Here is a 17,971-nt window from a genome sequence, read left to right as displayed (position 1 = left end):
TCAGAGAATCAGACTGGACTACACTAAGCTTGTTACTTTTTGGTTATATAGTCTACCTGGGACAGACTACACTTGCTGTGTGTGTCATGCATAGTACATCTGATGCATGCCCCTGTTTTGTCAGGTTTGCTCATGTACTGCATTGCACACAGGGAATCCCAAGTGAGAGCTCTGTAAGCCTCAGGAAGGTGGTGAAGGCTTATCATTTGGTAGCAGTAGTTTATTAAATTATAGGTAGGGAATTGGTTTATTGTAATTATTTGCTGGCACATTGGATCCCAAATTAGACAGCTCCTTAAGTTCACATCAGTAGTGGCAGCATTGACTTCTGATGTAAACCACTTAAAGAACTGCCCAGAGCATTTGCTTGTTTGACTCCCTGGTTGTTACTAAGGACATCTTCAAGAAAATTAATTTTTTATCTCTCTTTTATTCAAGAGCTTAATGATGTAGGGTTTATTCTATGTGTACCTTTAAAATGTAAAAATGCTACTTTATATTATTACATATTAGTGTTACGTATGTATTGCATGTATTTCTGCATAGGCTGTCTCTGTTTTTTACTTGGTGATAATTTACTCCCTCTTCAAAGCAAATTGAAAGTATGGTTAAGTTTTCACCTTGTTATTAGTGTTTACAAACTAATTAAATGTTTATGTTTATTATGGTTCAATACACTTTGTGTGTGTGCTTACATTACAAAAAACCATTAATATAACATGGCTACCTTCATAAACTGAAATGAAAGTGAAAATCTATAGCTTAATGTCTGTTCATTATATGCAGCATGGTATTAAGATGTCCCTGCCTCTCAGGGATATTTTAGGCATGCAGCATGTTTGCCGTGCATGCTTATGCTGTATTTGCCTTCACTATAGAGAAGATCTGAAGGAGAGATTATTTCATATATTTGAATAATCAGAACTAAACAAAGTTGTTGAAGCATGAAATAAAAAAAAAGATAAGTGAAGCAAAGCAAGACATTTCCTCTTTACATAATTAGTATTTCATATAATTCTTGGTGAATAATTTAATTGATAACTAGTTATTATAGCTCAGGAAGTTGCCATCATAAACCTGTTGTGTAGCTGGTGTGTGGTAACTTTGTTACCTCCTGTCTTACCATTCCTAGATCCATGTGGTTGAGTTGTTCTGGTAAGGAAAAAAAAAGGCTCCATTTAATTCAATTGGCTCCTTAGTCTACTCTTGTCTGACTGCAGGCACATAAAATGGATTTATGTAATCTTGGTCTCGTTTTTAGATACTTGATTTTAAGTTCTGTTCTGGAATGTCTTGCAAATATCTAATATTACTGTGAAGCTGTCTGAACATGGCATTATAAACAGATGCCTTAAGGTCTTAATTCTCAGAAAAGTTGATTTTGATTGCTTAATTTTATACAATAAGTTGGCATACCAGTTATGGTATGTTATGAGGTCTCATTTTTCCTTTTCCTTGAATCTGAATGTGTGTTATGCCAATTCTCATCTTGAGAGCTGCCAGATTACTGGTGTTATGAAAAGGGACAATGAAATTCTGAGGTTTTGGGCTAGTGAAGTCATCTTAAGCAGAACCTGACAAGAGAGGAAAACTGCCCTTAGTGTGTTTGCTTGGGTTTTTTTTCATCCCATTGCTCCAAAATACATATATCTTATTTTTTTTTTTCTTTTGGTTTAGCACTTGTCATCACTTAAAATATGACTATAGTTCATTAGTAACTAATAAAAATTAGTGACACTAATAAAACAGAGGACCTGTTCGCTAAATTGAACATGTTTCAGAGAGCTGCAATGATTCAGCAGATTGCCACTAGAACTTTCCTCTTGGTCTTGAGAGATCATGTTTGCCTCACAGATGATGAGTGTATGAACATGGGTTTTGGTTAAAATCTATTGTTAGATTAGGACTGATTAGCTGTCATAGTGCTGTAAGAAAGTCAGCAGTATGGATTTTGGAATATTGTTGCTTTGGGTATAGTCGATCCCTAAATAAATATACTTGAAGAACCTCAATTTTACTGATTTGAGTCTGTAATAACGAAAACGTGGACTATTTATATTTGAAATATAGGATCTCAAAGAAGCCAAGGTAGTGCCTAGAAAGTAGCATTTGGGTGGTACTAAGAGCTAGTTTAAACATTTCATCAGCCAGTATTATAAACTATTTTGAGATATATTTCGTTAAAATGAAAACAATTAATATGATGAATTGATGATATTAATGTGATGAATTGATTCATATTTGCCTGTGATCCATCTAGACTCTTACTTGATAGCAGGTTTGAGCAATTTTGGTAATTTGCTGAAGTCTAGGCAAGTTGTTTTTTGTTGCAATTGCTGTAGCAGGAATAAGGTTAGAGCTGTTGGAGAGCTGATTAATGTTAATTCATGCTACACTCTGCGTGATGCTTGTAACAGGATTAAGAAGTGCTGCAGTCAGTTGCTTGTGCTGTTCATTTAGTTGCTGCCACTTAGAGATGTCTGTAAAAATGGGGTTACTCCAGATTGGTCTAAGGTTGCTGCTGCAAATGGTGGCTGTCTTGACAGCTGGGTGGGATTGATCATTACTGTGTGGGAGCAGGAGAAGTTGGCAGCAGGGGCACCCAGTGACCCCGAGGTAGCAAACAGCAGCTGAGAGCTCAGTACTGTCAGTCTCGGGGTTACCGTTCGTAGCGTTGAGAGTTGTTATGGGGTTTCATCACTTGTAAGTTTAGACTTTACCATGATCAGGGTGGCCTTGTGAAAATCCTACTAACTGGTGACATCAGTTCAGTTTGTGGAACAGCAGTGGCAACAGAAATGCAGTACTCCCAAGTGGATGTGTTAAGAAAATAAATCCACAAACACCAGAGGTTTATGTCCAAAAAGGAGACAGAGGAGTCCTTTCTGTCTTTTTTCGAATAAAGGGAGAGACCATGGGGCATTCTGGGATCTCTCAAATTTTTGGAGGATGCAGCCTCCTTTTTATCCTGATTTCCCAGCTGCATTTCCCTTCTCTCTTTCTCCACTGGCTGAGGTACTTGAGATGTACAGACTCCCCGATACACCTGATAAAAGAGATTTCCCTCTAATGTATAACCCTCCCTTTTAATTTTTAATTGATATGTAATTTAGAGGGTTTTCTTCCCCATTATTTCGTTCATCTCTCAATGTCTAATTTTGTTTATCAGCAAACATAAAGTTTATTTGTAAAAGCAAGTATCTTTTTCCATTCATCAGTCAGTGGAATCCTTCCCATTGTTTCTTTTATCTCCCAGTGCTAGTTTTATCTACCAGCAGACCCACAGCTTGTTTGTAAAGACAAATCTGCTATTCCTCTCAGATGTAACAAACCACATAAGATGTTTGGTTTTGTTTAAACCTTCAAGTGAAGATTTTGGCTCAGGGACAGAATGTGGATTTCAAAGTGGAGAAAATGTATCTTCAGCCCTCAGTGAACCTTTTTGAGTACAGGACTCTGTTGGGGCTGGGAGATGTGGCAGCTGCTGCTTTCCCTCTGTAGTTTGGTTCTCTGTGGCTGTGGGTTCCCTGTGCCAGATGATGCTGCCTGGCAAAGCACGGGGCTGGTGTTCAGGCCACAGAACAGAAGAGAGAACCAATGCTACTCCTTGAATGCAGGAACTGTGGGTGATGTAGTAGAGTGAAGATGTCTTTCACAGAACATGAAACATTATTTTGTAAGAACCATGTTAGAATGCTCCTTTCATATTCCAGAGGTGAGTAGGCCTGATTTTAAAATTAATGTGAGATTTTGTTACTGAATTAAAAATAACTTCAGACTGAGTTTGTCCAAAATGAAATTAAGAGTGTTGAACACCCTTTTTAAAAGGGTGTAAAGCAGCGCCTTCAGGCTTGGCTCTGTCTGCAGCATTGCCATGTGCAGGTAAAGGCTTTGCATAATGTTCAGTTTATGTAATAGCAGTTACACTTAATGAATATTTTGCGTCAAAAGTCTGCTTGGGTTTCTTGTTCTAGATGTAAAAAACCAAATCCAAATGTGAAAGTGATACTTTATAATAAGCTTCAGGAGGAAGAAGGATGGAATAGAATCATAATATTTAAACAAGAAATATAATTTTCCTTCTCCATTACATATAAATATGCTACATTAACTGCAGTTTTTACAATTGAGTGTGATTTTTCTCCTCCTGTTGAGTGCTGCAGACAGATTAGCTTAGTGAAGAGAAAAACATTACTTTCCAACATTAATTTCAGGTTTGGAAAATAAGACTTCTTATATTTTGGCCTATTACTTGAAGATGTCTATTCAAACTGCTTTTGAACTTGGATATCACAGCTTTGCAGCTGAAGATAGGGTGGTATTTGTATACCAGAAGACAGGCTCTGGAATCACATTAGGCAGCAGCTAACCAATTCCAGAAGATTTAAAAAGAGAAAACTAAGTGGATTATCATTTTAAAATGTCATTATTTGGATTTGGGAAGTAATGCAGATGAGCTCGTTAGGCCTGTGGCTTTGAGATAAAAGCCTCTCATTATCAAAAACTCTTTTGACAGATTAGTATTGTCCTTAAAAAAAAAAAAAAAAGAAACCCAGTGTCATGCTTCCCTTGTCCTTAAGACCAGACTGTATTTATCAGAAGCAGACATTTAACAGGTAACCTGACATCATCTGAATCTACTTGAGGCATCAGCTCTTTGGACCAAGGTATATCAATTCCATTGGTGTTCTTTTTGATGATGCAAAGGCTTGTATCCTCAAAATGTGAAAGGTAGGAATTCTCTGAGAATGGTTTTGTGTTTGGACAAGCATGTCTTTGCATTTGGACCGGGTTTGATGACTGTGGACATGACCTACTACTAAATGTACATGGTAAGTGTGGACTTCAGATGTTGTGTTAGCAAGAGGTGTGTTGTAGCTACTGTGCAAAATCAGGAAATGGTGATGAGCAAATGTGTTAGAAACAGAGAATGTTGTTAGGTGCAGCAGATAGAAAGATGTTGTATCAGAAACTGTTAAAAATATACATCTCCCCAATTCAGATGAATGTTGATAAAGTATCAGACAACTTGATATCACCTCTTTATCAAGTTAAATATTCCTTAGCAGTAATCTGCACTTCCTGAGAATGGAGGAACTTGCTTTCACCCTGGAGAACCATTGTTTTTTACATATTGTACTTTTATTACTTCTTATTTTAAAGGCAATTCTTAATAACACAAACAGAAAGTCCCTAGGATAACATTCTTTCAGGCAGCATCCCACACACATGCTTGCAGCATTCAGATGTTTCTTTTTCTTTAGAAAACCTAAGATATACATGCATTTACGCAATCGTAGAACAAAGGCATTTTAAGTTTACTGCTTACTTGCCTGAAACTTTTCTTAATCATTATGTGGTTGGTGACAAGTGAGCAAGTGTCAGAGTGCCAAATTGTCGTGCTCTGCCTTGCCAGCTTATGGCAGGTGGGTTTTGGGGTGTGAGACACAGCTTCAGTGAGGTACAAAAGCTAATTTTCCTTTTAGATGTGACCCTGTCTTAGATGGAAGATGTGTCTGCCTTAATTATACATGCAGTAGAGGCAGAGTGATGCACAAACTACTTATGATGATGTTATATATAATTAGAAACATAGTTAAATAATTTCAGGCAGGAATATTCATCCAAATTATTTTGCTTTTTTGGAGCCAGATTTTTTGTTCCCCTGGCCCACCATTCTGTAAGTCCTCTAAACTGCAGCTTTTTTGAACTTAGTTGTGACATTTGGAAAAGATTTCCTTTCTGTTATGTTCTGAGTGAGCACTTACCTGCAGTGTATGGAATTCCCAAGTTGTATTTAAATGTAAGTCTTCATGATGTGAGAAAGATCTTGAATATAACCCTGAAGATGCAGAAATGTTAATAACTTTTCCTGGAGAGAGCAGCTAGCTAGAATAAATACTTGCATCCTTGGTTTTAGACTTTCATGTCTGTCATTTAATCAGCAGCATCTTAACTTTACCATCTATAATAGCCTCTGTGCAGGCTTTTCATTGATGAAAGTAGCATTGCAGTGTTCAATGCTTGTGTCTATATGTAACAATAAATAAAGTTTAAGTTCTAGTTTGCCTCTTAAATATTTTGCCAACATGTTTATTTTTTAAGTTAAATCTGTTGTAAATCATGAATCATTTGCATTTATTGAATAAGGGATGATGGAGACAGCAGCTGGAAAAAAAGTGATTTTATTATATGGCTGAAAATACTAGGTATTAATAAACCTATCATTTTGTCAAAAGAATTTTTAACTCAGTAATGTTCTTGAATGTTCACTGAAGAATACCTTTCCTAAACCTAAAATTTTGTATTAATACATGTTCTCCCAGAGTTGAGAGCCCTAGTAATGTACTGCTGAACACTTTTGCAGGCATCAGTGATGGCTCCCTAATAAACGTTGTGGTTGAAAAATTATACTGATTTCTCAGGAGCAGCAGAAGAAAGAATCCTAAAAGAAATGGGAGAGGTGGAAAGGGAAAATATTGTAATGGGGAAGTTATTTGGAGTGAGAAGATTATAGCAGGAAGTGATGTGGTGTGTGTCCTTCAACTTGTCTTGGTGTATTCTTGGTGTTGTGCTTGAGCTGTGTGAGTGTGTCATGGGAAGGGTGATGGGTAGTGTAGCTGTCAAAGCATGGCATGCTCTCAGGGCAAGCTGAATTGTATGGAACTGTTCTAAAGAAAGTGAAATTGTCAGTGCCTTCTCTTCCTTCTGTTTGGATTGGTTGGGGTTTCTTTTCAGAATTGGGTGGTTATTTCTTTCAATGATGGCCTTGTAAAATGTAAGATGTGACATGCAAAACACTTTCTGTTTTGGGGTCCTGTTGTTTTTTTAGCTGTTGATCCAGGAGTGTATATGTCTGTATTTTCAAGGCTCCTTATCCCAGGGCAGAGAAATTTCTGTATTTAAAGTTAAAAAATTTTGTAGGTCTCTAATCCCATTTATTTCCTGTCATACTCATTAGTTCTCAGTGGAAACCATTGTAATTTATTTTTTCACTTCTGCAGTTATGAAATTTGCACAGCCCCATGCAGGACCTTGCAATATGTGTATACTTTGTTCTGTGTCCCCTTAGAAAATAAAGCAACGTATGGGTGGAGGAGCATTTCACATAAAAGACAAAAGACCTTTTGGGAAAACGTTTTATTTTAAACCTTTCCATTGCAACAGATTGAAGTTTGTAAATTTTTTCTCTTGCTTACAAAGGAACAGGTCGGGATAGGTGAGAACTTAGTAATCATTGTCACTTATTTTGAGGGGACTTAAATTCAGTGTGGGTTTGATCATTGGCTGGCATAAAAATTTAAGTGCCATTACAGCTTTGGGAAATTTCATTTTTACCTCCTGAGCCAGAAAGAGTCCAGAAATACACAATCATATACTACATCTTTATGTATTATTGCAGTAGATTGAAATATACCCTTCAGCAACACTTGCATTTCTAATTAGTTTTTTCTTTTATCACCTACCTTGTGGAAATTTTGAGAGTGGCATAACTTATTCAGAACGTGTTAGACCATAGTGCTGTATAGTCTGTAGGCTGCAGTCCAAGTGGCTGGGGGCTGGAACTGTCTGATAAATTAGAAACGTAATTTTCTATTAGCATTTATCTTTTGCTGGATAAAACCACATACTATTGTAAAGGCCAGCAAAGCATATAACACTTCAGTGATTTTGACAGGACAGATATTTAAAAATATTTTAAAATATTGATGACTGAACTAAAATGCTGCTTTATCATTTCCAGTTTTCATTGGAGACAAATTTTTTGGATTTGGTTCACAAAGTCACATAGGACATGATAATACACAAACTTGCAGAACTTCTGTTAAATTTCAGAGCAAGGTAAAGATTAAATAAATGTAATAATAAAGTGATAAATAAATTCTTGAATATAATAAAAGCAAAAAAAGAACCCCTGGAGAGTGCAAAGTTTGGATGGCAAGCTAGGTAAGATTTACACAATTCCTTCAAGCATTGTTAAATCAAGGCCATCAGAATAGGGTGGTAGATTGAGTTTGGTTTTTTTGTGTAGGTGAGTAATTCTTTTTCCTGGTGAAACAAGTTGAAAGGAGCTTTACTGGAGTCTGAGGAGATTGGTTTTTGGAGTGATTGGAATTGCTCAGCAGGTTTCAGAAGGCACTGTGTTCTGTAGTGAGAACTTGTCTTCTGGGTTTATTTATTTCATATAAAACTTTTACTATAAAAATTGATATACAGTCACCATTTGGCTTGCATTTTTCCTTAGGTAATAGTAGCTGCCCTTTTGTTTGCAGTCATGAGGGATCTGTTAAGGAAAATTGGATTGTTTATTCTACGTGTTCTAAATAGTGATGTTCTGTAGCTTAGTAAAGAGAAATAATGATATACGTTGTTACTATTATTTTACTTGAGGTAACTGTACTTTTTCTGCAGCTCCCCCATAGGCTGTGTGGTTGTAAATCCACCTTTCAGTGAGCAGATGAATTCATTGGTATCTTCTGCAGACAAAAAGGAATGGGCCAGGCTTGCACTGCATTTGTCTGCTGAGGATTTAATATTTGTCTTTGGAGGTTAGGTAATAGAATTTAGGTTTACGTATCTTGAATACCTTTGATATCAGATTTTTTTGCTTTGAACAGGGCTTTATTTTGCTGCTGTAGAGCATTATTAGATACTTTTCTTCCCTGAGTAAATTGATAAATATATTGGTTTTAATTTTCCAAAATTCTTGAGTTGTCTTTAGCTTAAGCCAATCAAAACTTCTATATAGCTGTCTGCCTGATATACTTACTTTAAAAGTGCAGGGGATAAAGGATGGTCATTTTAATGGGATTTCCTGAGAAATGGAAAGGTGACTTTATGTATTTAAACATTAAGCACATCTGCTCTTAAGCTATCCATTCCAAGATTAGCTTTCAGTGGCTATGAAAATTAAATAAAAGTTTATCTGATTGTCTGCAGGTCAAATTCTCTAGTAGGGTTTTTTTTTTTTAGTGCAGTTATATGAAAAGTACAGTAGAGATTTCTGATTAAAATTAGGCAGTCCCCTGCAGCTTATTTGCAGGAAGACTGTGAGTGTAGCAGGATATTCAAGGCAAGGGATGAGGAGGCAATGGTATTACTGGGAATATTTATACCTACTTCAGGCAGCTTGAAATGAAGGGGAAAGCACTTTGCATAATGGATGGTATCAGATTAGCCAGGTTATTTCAAACATTCAGTTATGATTCTTTGCCAGTTAATTATGGCTAGTTTTGAATTTATTTGGTGGATGAAAGGAAGATGTACTGTGCTTGTTTTGCAATTTTAAGAAGCCAAAGGTTGATTGTAACTAAAAGAATCTAGTATTAAGTTTCAAGGAGTATAATAGTAGTGATGTGTGCAAATGTCTCAAAAATTGTAGGAAAAACTCTGTGAAGCAGCTGACAGAGAAAAATTAGATAGAGAGTTTACTCAGTGAGGAGGAAAAAAAGGATGGAAATTGAGAAATTAGGAAAAGAATAAGCTTAGTCTAAAATATCTGATTTCGTAGGTGTTTAAGGCTATGACAGGGACTAGCGTGAAGGGGAAAGAGCTTGAAGGAAGCACAGCATGGAAATCAGAAGCACAGAAGAGAGTCATCAAATAAAAAGGTTAAAAATGTATATATGAAACTGAATCTTATCTCACTTCCTGGTTCCAGGAAGGAAGCAGTAAAACTAGGACTAAAAAGCATTTGTGAAAAGAACCTTGTCTCTTGCATTCAGATGAAATGCTAGGTTTTCTGAAGTCATTGCAAGAGGGGCTGTGCAGGGTCTGGAAAGAAATTTTACAGTGAAGATCTATCCAGTAGCTGCCCACCAGTGACCCAGTGTCAGAACAAGCACTGGCTCACATCATATCTCCTGGCAGCCTCTGTCTCCTTGTGGATGCTGCAGTGATCCTTTGGATCCTGAGGGGCTTCAACAGCTTAGGGAGCCGGGTGAGTTTGGTAATATACATGTAATTGGTTGTTACTCAGTGTCATGCTAATCCCATGAGTTACAGAACTTTTTAGCTCGTCTGGAGTGGGTGATATTAGGTACTCTCTAAAACCTGGCTCAAGTTCTTTGCATGATTTCTTTGGGGATCAGTTTTAGTGAGGGAAGCATCTCCTGCAATGACGACTGTCTTGAGATTGCTGCTGCTCAGAGAGGGAACTTGAACCTGGGAAAGCTCGTGCTGAGCTGGGCAGGGACACTCTCACCTGGTCTGAGTGATGCACAAAAGGCTGCATTAGCATTCTCATCTGCTCAGCCTGGAGGCACATGTAGTCCTGATACTAACTCGAGGATAAGCTGGGAGGAATTAGTGTTTTTAAATATGACTTCATGGTCTACGTATGCTAATGTGTCTATCACCACCAATCTTATTATCCTGTATTTCTTTTAGTGTCTCATTTCCTTACACTGAGCAAAAATGAAAGTTGTAATGTTAAAGAGGGGATGTTCATAGGAGAACATGAGTTTAAATGGATATGTTTTACTCTGATTTACTCATAAGTATACAGGAAATGATATCATTGCATTTAATGAGTAAACTTGGTTTTGTGGATAGTTAAAAAGCAGAGTGTGTATGCTTAAGAGCATTGTCCTATAATGGTTTTAAATTGCTTTTAATTTTTTTATGCTTTTGTTTTCTTGGAGAAACACAGGTCTTCTGGTTTAAATGCTAAACTGTTTAGGTTTAAATACTAAAGATAAAAAATGTCTGCATAGTTAAAAATTTAAAAAGAAAATTTCAGTGCTTCCTTACGGAATCAAGAACATTGAATGTAGTGTGTGCCACTAGATCTTTACTTAATTTATGAACTAATTTTCAGAGATACAATTCTATGATAATCTTGTCTGCCTGTGAAAAGAACTTTGTTAAAATATAAAAAGATTTAAAAGGCAGATACCCTGGTTAGAGTCTGTTATGGACGTGTCTCTTTTTGCATTCTTCCTGCTGCTCGACACTCATTTAAAAATTGATTTAATTTCTGAAACTCTTTGTTGTTTAAATTCTGCATTCCCCACCAGATCAAGTTACAGTCTAAGTTATGGTTCTTTTCTGGTGGAGCAACATCAGCAGTGAAGGCTCTGAAATATATAAAGAAGTTAACATGTATAATGCATTTTAATTGAATAGGAATAAAAATTGCCTCTAAATGTGTACCTTTTTAGGGACGTCTTGGTTCCCAAGTGTAAAATTACTTTTTGGGATTTGAAATGCAGGAGAAGTAGGGCCATGTGGTATAGACTGGCAGTGGTGTTATGCTACTACAAGTGAGGAAGTAAATTTCAGTGGGTGACTAGGAGGAAAGGAGTAATTGCCATGTAGAAAATAATATGCCAGAAATTCAGATATATCAATTTGTTAGTTAATTAGTGGATGAAATCTGTTTTTTTTCATAACTCATATTGCTTAAATAGTAAATATTCAGTCAATTAAAAAGCAATTTTATATGATGAACACTAGCTTTTACAGGGCAACCTTATTGCACTGGGGCTGTTTGTCTGTATTAGATATGACATAAGTGCTAACCAGGGGTGACAAGCTTCTTTAATTAACTGTGCCGTCATCAAATATAACCTGCATGTCTACTGAAAGATAAGCTGAACTGTGAACTTTATTCTACTGTCTGTATTGCCTAGATCTCCATTAGCTGATTTCATCCTAGTGATGCCTTTTTGGGACTACCTAAAAACAAAGGCCAGAAAAAATTAAGATAATAAAAAGTGGTTATATTTATTAAAGGCCTTCAGGTACTTTTAGGGCAGATGAAGCCCCCCACAGGGGCAACATCCAAAAATGGATGATGGGTCATGGATTTCCATACTTTTATAAGTTTGATCCATTTGCATATTGGGGATTAATCTTCCAATTTCAGCTTCAGGTAATGAAGTCATTTTACCCCAAGTTTGCTGCCCTCCAAATCACTTTTGTTTACATCTCTTGGGGCTGAGACAGTAAGATGTCCTTGATTCCCAGGCCTAGAGAGGACTTGTTTTGTCTGACTAAAATAGAAAAACAGTTGCTAACACTCTGTATGGAGTTTAGAGTTATACTCTAAAGAATTGCAGGATTATAAATATATGAAAAATAGAAAAGCTAAAATCCTAAGGCATCAATGGAGCTTGGATGTTTCACTTAGATGTAGACATACAGTATTATGTGTCTTAATCTTGGACTATATCCCATATTCAGTGTTTGAGATGACTGTACAGTTCTCCTGAAAGAGGTGGGGGAAGTGCTTGTCTAGGAGAATCCATGTGCCATCAGCTGATGTTTTAATGATCTGTTCGCTGGTGAAATGGAAGGTAGGAAGAGCAATATGTGAGCTTGTCACTGGGTTTTACTGTCTTGCCTGGAAGTTTTGTCTGGGTGTCTAAAAACTTAAATTGGAACTTACTGGGAGTGTTTTTCTGAATGCTGTAGAGTAGTAAAAGTAAAAGGCAATTCCCAGCAAACTTCGTGCAGTAATGGTTGAAACGCCTGTGTCTTCACTTCGCACTGATGGCAGGCCCGGTGAGATGGCTTGACTAAGTGAGGCTCAAAGCACTATAGCTGGGAAAAGCAGGGCCTGGTGTACCTGGCCCTGTATCTGTTAGAGAGATGAAGGAGAGCGTGGGACTGCATTCTGGTAGTCATGGACTGTGATGGCGATCACGGGGGTTCTTGGATGAGGGAAGAGACGAGGATCTGAGTCCATGTTTCAGAAGGTTTGATTTATTATTTTATGATATATATTACGTTAAAACTATACTAAAAGAATAGAAGAAAAGGTTTCATCAGAAGGCTAGCTAAGCTAAGGATAGAAAAGAATGATAACAAAGGTTTGTGACTCGGACAGAGAGCCCGAGCCAGCTGGGCTATGATTGGCCATTAATTGCAAACAACTCTATGAGACCAATCACAGATCCACATGTTGCATTCCACAGCAGCAGATAATCATTGTTTACATTTTGTTCCTGAGGCCTCTTAGCTTCTCAGGAGGAAAAATCCTAAGGAAAGGATTTTTTTATAAAAGTTTTCTGTGACAATGGACTCCAGAGTATTTGCTGGGAGGGCTGAGGCTGTGTGCTGAGGCTGAGCTTGTGTGTCAGTAGCTTTATCTGTGATGGAGGCTGACAGTGCAGGCATACCTGACAGGAATTGGAGAAATGTCCTTGGATTCTGAAAAATTTTGTTGCCAAAAAAAATTTCATGTTACTATCATTGCTTATATACATAAGCAATGATATTTCATCTCCACACCATAAGTTTCTCTTGGCAGTTTTTCTAACCTATAAATGTTGCTTTATGATACAACACTGATGCTTTTTTCCAACCAAAATATGTGCTTTTCAATCTCCAATTTTTCTATTGGGTACAGAAGACATTGTGACCAACTGGGTGGTAAAACATTATTGTAGAATAATCTTACTTATTTATAAAATAACCTGAATTTTGGAAGTTGGCATTGAAAGAGGCGAGACAAGTAGTTTTACTCTGAGAACATCAGCTGTGATTGATTCTCCCTGTATTTCCAGGTGTTGCCATTGGAAAACAGAATGAAGGACAGCTCCCGTTTCCCCCAGGCACTGAACATTGGGATGGCAATAGTCATGGCACTGTACATCTCGCTGGCCACCCTGGGCTATATGCGCTTCGGGGATGAAGTCAAAGGCAGCATAACTTTAAACCTGCCGCAGGATAAGTGGTAAGTGCCTCTGTGATTGAAAAGCAGTAACCTAGAAGGCAGAAGTGTTAGAAAGGTTGTCCCATGCCCCAGTGCCCTCAGGGTGCTCAGACTTTTAATGTATCCACAATAGAGCTGTGGTCCTCGCCAGTCATTTCTTCCATATTAAAAGGACTTGCATAGGGAGGGTGATCAATGATATTATAAATGCTGATCAATGATGTTATAAATCATTCCATCTCTAGAAGGAGCTAGTTCCAGGACTGTTGAGGGAGGGAATACACAGTTTGCAAGAAACTGTCACACAGTTCTGGAACAAGCAACTTTTACCTTGGATATCCTGGTAATATGGTGCCCTTTCTTAGTGTAATCACTGAGTTTAGCAAGTGGCCAAATGGAATAGAAGACATCAAAGATGAATAGGTTTGTAGTTCAAGTGCAAGTCCAGGGATAGTGCATATGATGACTTCCTATCAGGAGAATGAAGCTTATGTTTGCTAGTGTCTCGAGGATTCTACAATTTTTATTTAGCTATTTTTTTTAATGTTATGAATGTCACATGCTGAAGATGCACTGAAGATGATTTGAACCACTGTATAGTTAGTTTTACATCTGTCTGTGGATGGACATACTCTAACTATTCTCTAATATAATTTATTTTTTAATAGTTTTGTCTAATAGGCCTAAAATTAGGTATATCTGCAGTGCAAAAGGGCTAAAACTGAAAAGTATTTTAATATTTTCATTCTGATCAAGTAATGTTTTACAGGTTATATACTTGCATCTACTTCTTCAATCTCTATTGTAGTAGTTTATTAAAGTAGTGAAATCTCAAATTACTGGCAAAATAACCCCTGCATAGATGAAATGAATGCTGATTTTTTATGTTTTGAAAAAGGGGAGAACACATGTAATGAATGTTCTCAATTTTTAAATGTTACTTTTTCACTTTCTTTTCTTCCTTTTCATTCCTTGGAGTCAATGTGATCTATGCATTTTTAATACTCTTAAGAAGTTTTGTTTAATTGCCAGACTGATTCCAATGTTTAATATATGAGAGTATAAAAAATGTGTCTTGAAGGATGAATGATTTTTCCTTGCTAGAACCTTCATCTATTTTTTCCTGCTTGTTTGCTTGCTTTGTTTTTATACTGCTGTCGTAACAACTGAGATTTGGGCCTTCCCTTCCCTTCCCTTCCCTTCCCTTCCCTTCCCTTCCCTTCCCTTCCCTTCCCTTCCCTTCCCTTCCCTTCCCTTCCCTTCCCTTCCCTTCCCTTCCCTTCCCTTCCCTTCCCTTCCCTTCCCTTCCCTTCCCTTCCCTTCCCTTCCCTTCCCTTCCCTTCCCTTCCCTTCCCTTCCCTTCCCTTCCCTTCCCTTCCCTTCCCTTCCCTTCCCTTCCCCCTTAAGTTAAAGGAGGGCAAGTTTCAATTAGAAATTAGAAAAAAATTCTGTAGTGTGAGGGTGGTGAGGCACTGGAACAGGTTGCCCAGAGAGGTTGTGGACTCCCCATCCCTGGAAGTGTTAAGGACTGAGCTGAATGGGGTTCTGGGCTACCTTATCTAGTGAAAGGCACTACCCATGGCAGGAGAGTTGGAACTGGATAATCTTTGAGGTGTCTTTAAACCCAAACCATTCTGTGATTGTCCAAAAAACCAGAAATCTGTAAATGTTTAATGTATCTTCTCTGTGTGATGCAGCTGAAAGGAAAAATACTTCTATTTCTAATAAACCACGGCAGTCCTTGTTGTTTATAAGATTGGTGAAAAGCTTGTTTTAAATGGTAGCTTTGGGTTTATTTGTGCCTTAAGAGAGGTGTTATTAAAAAACAGGGAGTGAGAGGAATGTGGAATAAGCTAAGGTTGCTACTCACTGTTGCTTTTTATTGTGCTCATGCAAGCAACAGAATGAACTTTATTCTGCATCCCTGCTGTCTAACAGAGCCGTTCACATAGGAGTTTTCAAATAGCTCTTGGCTACAGTGCAGATGTGATGATGATGATATTTGTGCTGATGGCTTTGCAGGCCTAATGCAAGGAAACAGATAATAAAAGAGATGGAAACTGGTGCTCTATAGGGTTGGAAATTGGCATTATAAGTGTAATAACCTCAAAGCTACTCAGGGCACATATCCACAGTTAACAAAGTCATCTGTTTTTGTCTTACCCTGGAGAGTACCCCAGAGCACCAAACAAAATTAGGAGAAGCAGCTCGGTGGTGCACGCAGGGATTGTGATGTACGATGCCAGTGCTGTGCAGGACTTGGGTCTGCCTGATACAGTACTGAGGGACAAATGGTTGCAATTAACTGGGCTAGCAAAACAAATTTCCAGTGAACTGTAGGACACTATTTTGCTATTTGGTCCTCACATAAAAAGCCAGTAAGTTGCCAGTTTGAACCAGAGAAATTGCAAGGAGCAGAGGAATTTTTTCATAAGATGAAAGACAGGTGAAAGACCTGGAGTGTATCTAAGCAGTGAGACTTGGCTTATGTGTTTAATTCCAGCTGGACAACCTCTGTCTTAAAAATAAGCTTTTCCTGATAAAGAAAATGAAATTAAAATTCTGCTGCTTTCTGAGTTTTATTTGATGTTCTCACAGATGAATTGACTGGAAGGCATACACAGGCCCTAGACTAGTTATGTTCTTAAGTTTAATTTAAATAGACACTACTTGTATTAAAAATATCCTGCTAGATTGGTGCTTTTGGATAAATGGCTTGATGCTGTTCTATTTAGATGGTGTTTGGGACTACAAATTGTCATTCAGCATAATATATTATTTAGAATATGTTGAAAATTGACTTAAAGAGTAGTTTTCAGTATTTGCAGATGTAAATTACAGAAAATTCTGCTTTAGTATTTGTTAGTGTCTTTGGTTTGGGTCTTGTTGATTCATAAAATGGTTTCAGTTGGAGAGGACCTTTAAAGATCATCTGTTCTGATCCCAGTGCCATGAGCAGAGAAATCCGTCATGAGACCAGGTTGTTCCAAACTCCATCCAACCTGGCCGTGAGCACTTCCAGGGATGGGGCACCCACAGCTTCACTATCCTCATTGTCAAAAATTTCTTCTTTGTTCTTGTTTGGGTTCTTGTCTTCTTAAGGCTGAATGTGAAGGTTCTTTCCACCACCTGTTCTTTGTTAGATATAAGTGAGTCTTTGTGCAACAGTTCCCTTATTGTGAATCCCAAAGGTTAATGACCATACAAACATTCATGTATTGAAGTTCGACAAGACTTCACATGCAGCTTAGTTCAAGTGAAAGCTTCACATAATTATTGCTCTGTTTGGTCTAGCTGTGTTGTTCTGCAAATTTTGTTGCACTGCTTGGCAGTGTTTCTACTCTTCAGATGAGTATAATGAAATCTAAAAAAACGAATTGAAAAGTGGTGTAGCACATATGAATGATTTAGATTTTTATTAAAAGGTAGCCTAAGGAGTCGTCTTTTTCTGATTGGAATATAATATTAAATTACTAGTAAAATCACCTGAGTAATATAAAAAATATTTTTTTAATTTGGAAAGTTTTAATTGTCATAGAGCTGTAGAAAAAATAGTGTAATGGAGATGCTTACCAATCCTGTTTTTGAATATATTTTAGAAATTACTTTTGTAAAGGCTTGAGGTAGTCTGAAGCCTGAGAGTAGAGGTGAATTCTGGGTATCTGCTCAGCTAAAATTTAACCAGCTAAAATCTATCTATATCTTAATCTGAAATCTAATCTATATCTTCTGGCATAAGGACAGTCTTGCAGAACTCTTGTTCCCTCTAAATTTCTAAAAGCTACTCACCAGTCAAAAAGATGTGTGTCACGAAAGCAGTAGCTTCTAAACTAGCTACACCATTATGTCAGCATGTAAATTGATGCAATAACTTTTCTGTCCATTTGAATGTGGCTTTGGAGATTCCTTGACCTGTGTAAAGTGATGGTCAAAGCTTTGATACTGATATTTTCAAACCTATTAGTCAAAATGTAATTTTAGTTGAAGCTTATTTTTCTTTTCTTCCTCATATCATAGAATCATAGAAAGTATCGTGGAAAAGAGCTGAGCTGTACAGATAAAAGTTTTGCCATGCCATTTGGTCACAGGATAAAGGGCCAAAAGCAGTCCTGCCTGGATTTTATTTACTAATGCAGATACAGACTGTGATACTCAAAGAGAGAATGTTCAAGTGACCCCTGCCAGGCTTTGAGAGATACAGAGATCCAGGTCCTATTTGTTCTTTCCCTACTCTTGCTGGTGGTTTTTGTTTTCTTACTTATGCATTCACAGAATCACTAGGCTGGAAGAGACCTTCAAGATCACTGAGTC

The 17,971-nt window shown here is 37.4% G+C and overlaps 1 protein-coding gene across 1 annotated transcript in view; it reads left to right on the top strand.

Annotated features, from left to right (window-relative positions):
- The window catches only part of SLC36A4 (solute carrier family 36 member 4), an 88,132-nt gene that overhangs the window by 23,635 nt on the left and 46,526 nt on the right, over positions 1–17,971 (top strand). Inside the window, 1 exon segment of the mRNA XM_063148847.1 lies at positions 13,512–13,681. Coding sequence (XP_063004917.1) covers positions 13,512–13,681 — 170 coding nt within the window.

Source organism: Melospiza melodia, chromosome 2, assembly GCF_035770615.1.
Source record: "Melospiza melodia melodia isolate bMelMel2 chromosome 2, bMelMel2.pri, whole genome shotgun sequence".
Taxonomy (NCBI): domain Eukaryota; kingdom Metazoa; phylum Chordata; class Aves; order Passeriformes; family Passerellidae; genus Melospiza; species Melospiza melodia.
Note: the sequence above shows the minus strand (reverse complement) of the source record. Positions and strands in the feature narration are given on the sequence as shown.